We start from the raw sequence: 2,061 nt of genomic DNA on the forward strand, positions 1-2,061 counted from the left end.
TGAAGAAAAACCATTGATATCGTTTAAAAAATTAGAAATAGTACCATCAAGCTCCACCTATGGCATGTGGTGGCAAGATTTGTGAATTCTTTAGAGTTGCACATGTGAAGAACAGCTATTGATATCATTAAAAAATTAGAAAGCATACCATCAAGCTCCACCTATGGCATGTGGTGACAGGTGCCCTGCAAGTCTTGTCTGGTGCTGGCTTTCTTGCAAGCATTTCATCAAACAGTTGCTGTTCGGATCTGATTTGTATAATTCTTGCGACAAGATGCCTGGCATTTGCACTCATGGCTTCGAGAGTTATTATTTCCCTACCACAAAAAAAGTCTGAAGCCAAAAAAAAAAAAAAAAACTTTAATAAATAATAACAAGAAGAATATTCTCATACAGAATTTGTGAGAACATGTTCCTGCCTAGCAAGGGGTGAGATTAAGCTACTAGAGACCACCAGAGAGATCCAAATAACAAGCCAGGTTGCTACCCATCTCAACTTCTTTAGAGATTATGTTTCCCATGACATGAACAAGATCCACATCACACCCATACGTGTGAGCAAAATCGTCCAGGTCACAAGCTAATAGGCCATTTCCCAGCTCGACAGCACATTAGTAGCTTCGCTGTCAAGATTCTTGATGCTTGCCCCACGCAATTCTTCTGCATTTCCATCGCTAATCATCCTTTAAGCAATATATAAGCAGGATAAGATACCATCCCAGGCCAGATCTCAAACAAGCAACATATCCTGATTTTTCTTCCCTTTCAATAGGCAATCAATCAGTTAAATGGCCGATCAAGCCTTCCAAGTTCGATCCATCAGTTTGCCCTCCAGATCCCACCCCGCCGCCGCCCAAATCACAGCAGATCTGCGCAAGCTTAGAGCTTGTTTGGCTTTATCAACAACAGAAACAGTGTCGCACGGTCTGAGACGACTCGGAGATGTCTACGACGTCATCGAGGAGTTTCTCCGCTTGCCCTGCAACCAGCAACACGTCGCTCATTCGAACCAAAGAAAATGGGTGGAGGAGGAGCTCGATCTCTCTCTCCGGCTCCTCGACCTAAGTGGCGCAATTAGGGACGGCCTGGCCTCCACCAGGGAGCATCTGCAAGAAATCCAGTTTTCTCTTCGGAAAAAACCTTGCACCGATGTCAAGAGCAAAAAAGCTCAGCACTACGACTCGACTCCTCTTCACTCCATAAAGAAGGCCATCAGGAATTCATTGAGATCATTGCAGAAGCAGATGGAGAGCAGCAACAAACGCGCGCCTTGCTCCGCCATCGATGGCATGCTGGTAGAGGCGAGGGAGATTTTGATTTCCCTACTCCAGTTGGCTTCCTCCTTCTTGGCGACGCCGAGGACGAATCAAAAGACCAGCAGGTGGTCTTTTGTGTTTGAGTTACTATACACAAAGGTGGATTGCAAGGAGAATGAAATTGAAACGGGAGAGGAATTCATGGACGCTCTGTGCGAAAACATTTTTGATCTAGAGTCCGGATTGGAATCTCTCTTCAGGAGATTAATCAAAAATAGGGTTTCTCTCCTCAACATCCTCAGCTTTTAGAGCACAACTTATCATACAACTAAATTCGACCGTTGAATTTGAAAATTGAAGGATTTGATGATGGCTTTTTTCTTTTTAATTTGATGGAAATTTTGTATATGGTTCAATTGTGCAGTTCTATAAATAAAAAAGAAACAAAATTTTACGGTATTTTACTCTTTTTTTTCATGAGAATACTTTTTCAAATATTTATCAATATTATCATAATCCGCCCATGGATTTCATGATCTTATAGGACCTTTGAGTTAGTAAATTTAAAATCAACTAAGGGGTATTTGTTTTGCTGAAAAAGTAATTCATAATAAAAAATGTAATATTAAATGAATATAATGTATTTAAAATTTTTAAAGTTATTTGTATAAGTATAAAAGGAATGCAAATGATTATTACATTTTATCTGACTTGAAGTAAAATGATAATAATATAAAATTAAATGATAGTACTATCAGTGGTGGCCGACAGTTATGCCGACGATTAGTGACATGATGGCGGTGGT

At 40.2% G+C, this 2,061-nt stretch overlaps 1 protein-coding gene across 1 annotated transcript; it reads left to right on the forward strand.

Annotated features, from left to right (window-relative positions):
• The first annotated feature begins 728 nt into the window (after positions 1-728).
• LOC110111982 lies at positions 729-1,679 on the forward strand. The gene has a single exon (XM_020844055.2). It carries the CDS (start codon positions 789-791, stop codon positions 1,563-1,565), a length of 777 nt encoding a protein of 258 aa, XP_020699714.1. The 5' UTR covers positions 729-788; the 3' UTR covers positions 1,566-1,679.
• The last annotated feature ends 382 nt before the right edge of the window (positions 1,680-2,061 follow it).

Source organism: Dendrobium catenatum, unplaced genomic scaffold (genome assembly GCF_001605985.2).
Source record: "Dendrobium catenatum unplaced genomic scaffold, ASM160598v2 fragScaff_scaffold_1638, whole genome shotgun sequence".
Lineage (NCBI taxonomy): Eukaryota > Viridiplantae > Streptophyta > Magnoliopsida > Asparagales > Orchidaceae > Dendrobium > Dendrobium catenatum.

Bases quoted from the DNA above. Each gene is read 5' to 3' on its own strand.
- LOC110111982 (XM_020844055.2), top strand. From the start codon at position 789: ATGGCCGATCAAGCCTTCCAAGTTCGATCCATCAGTTTGCCCTCCAGA.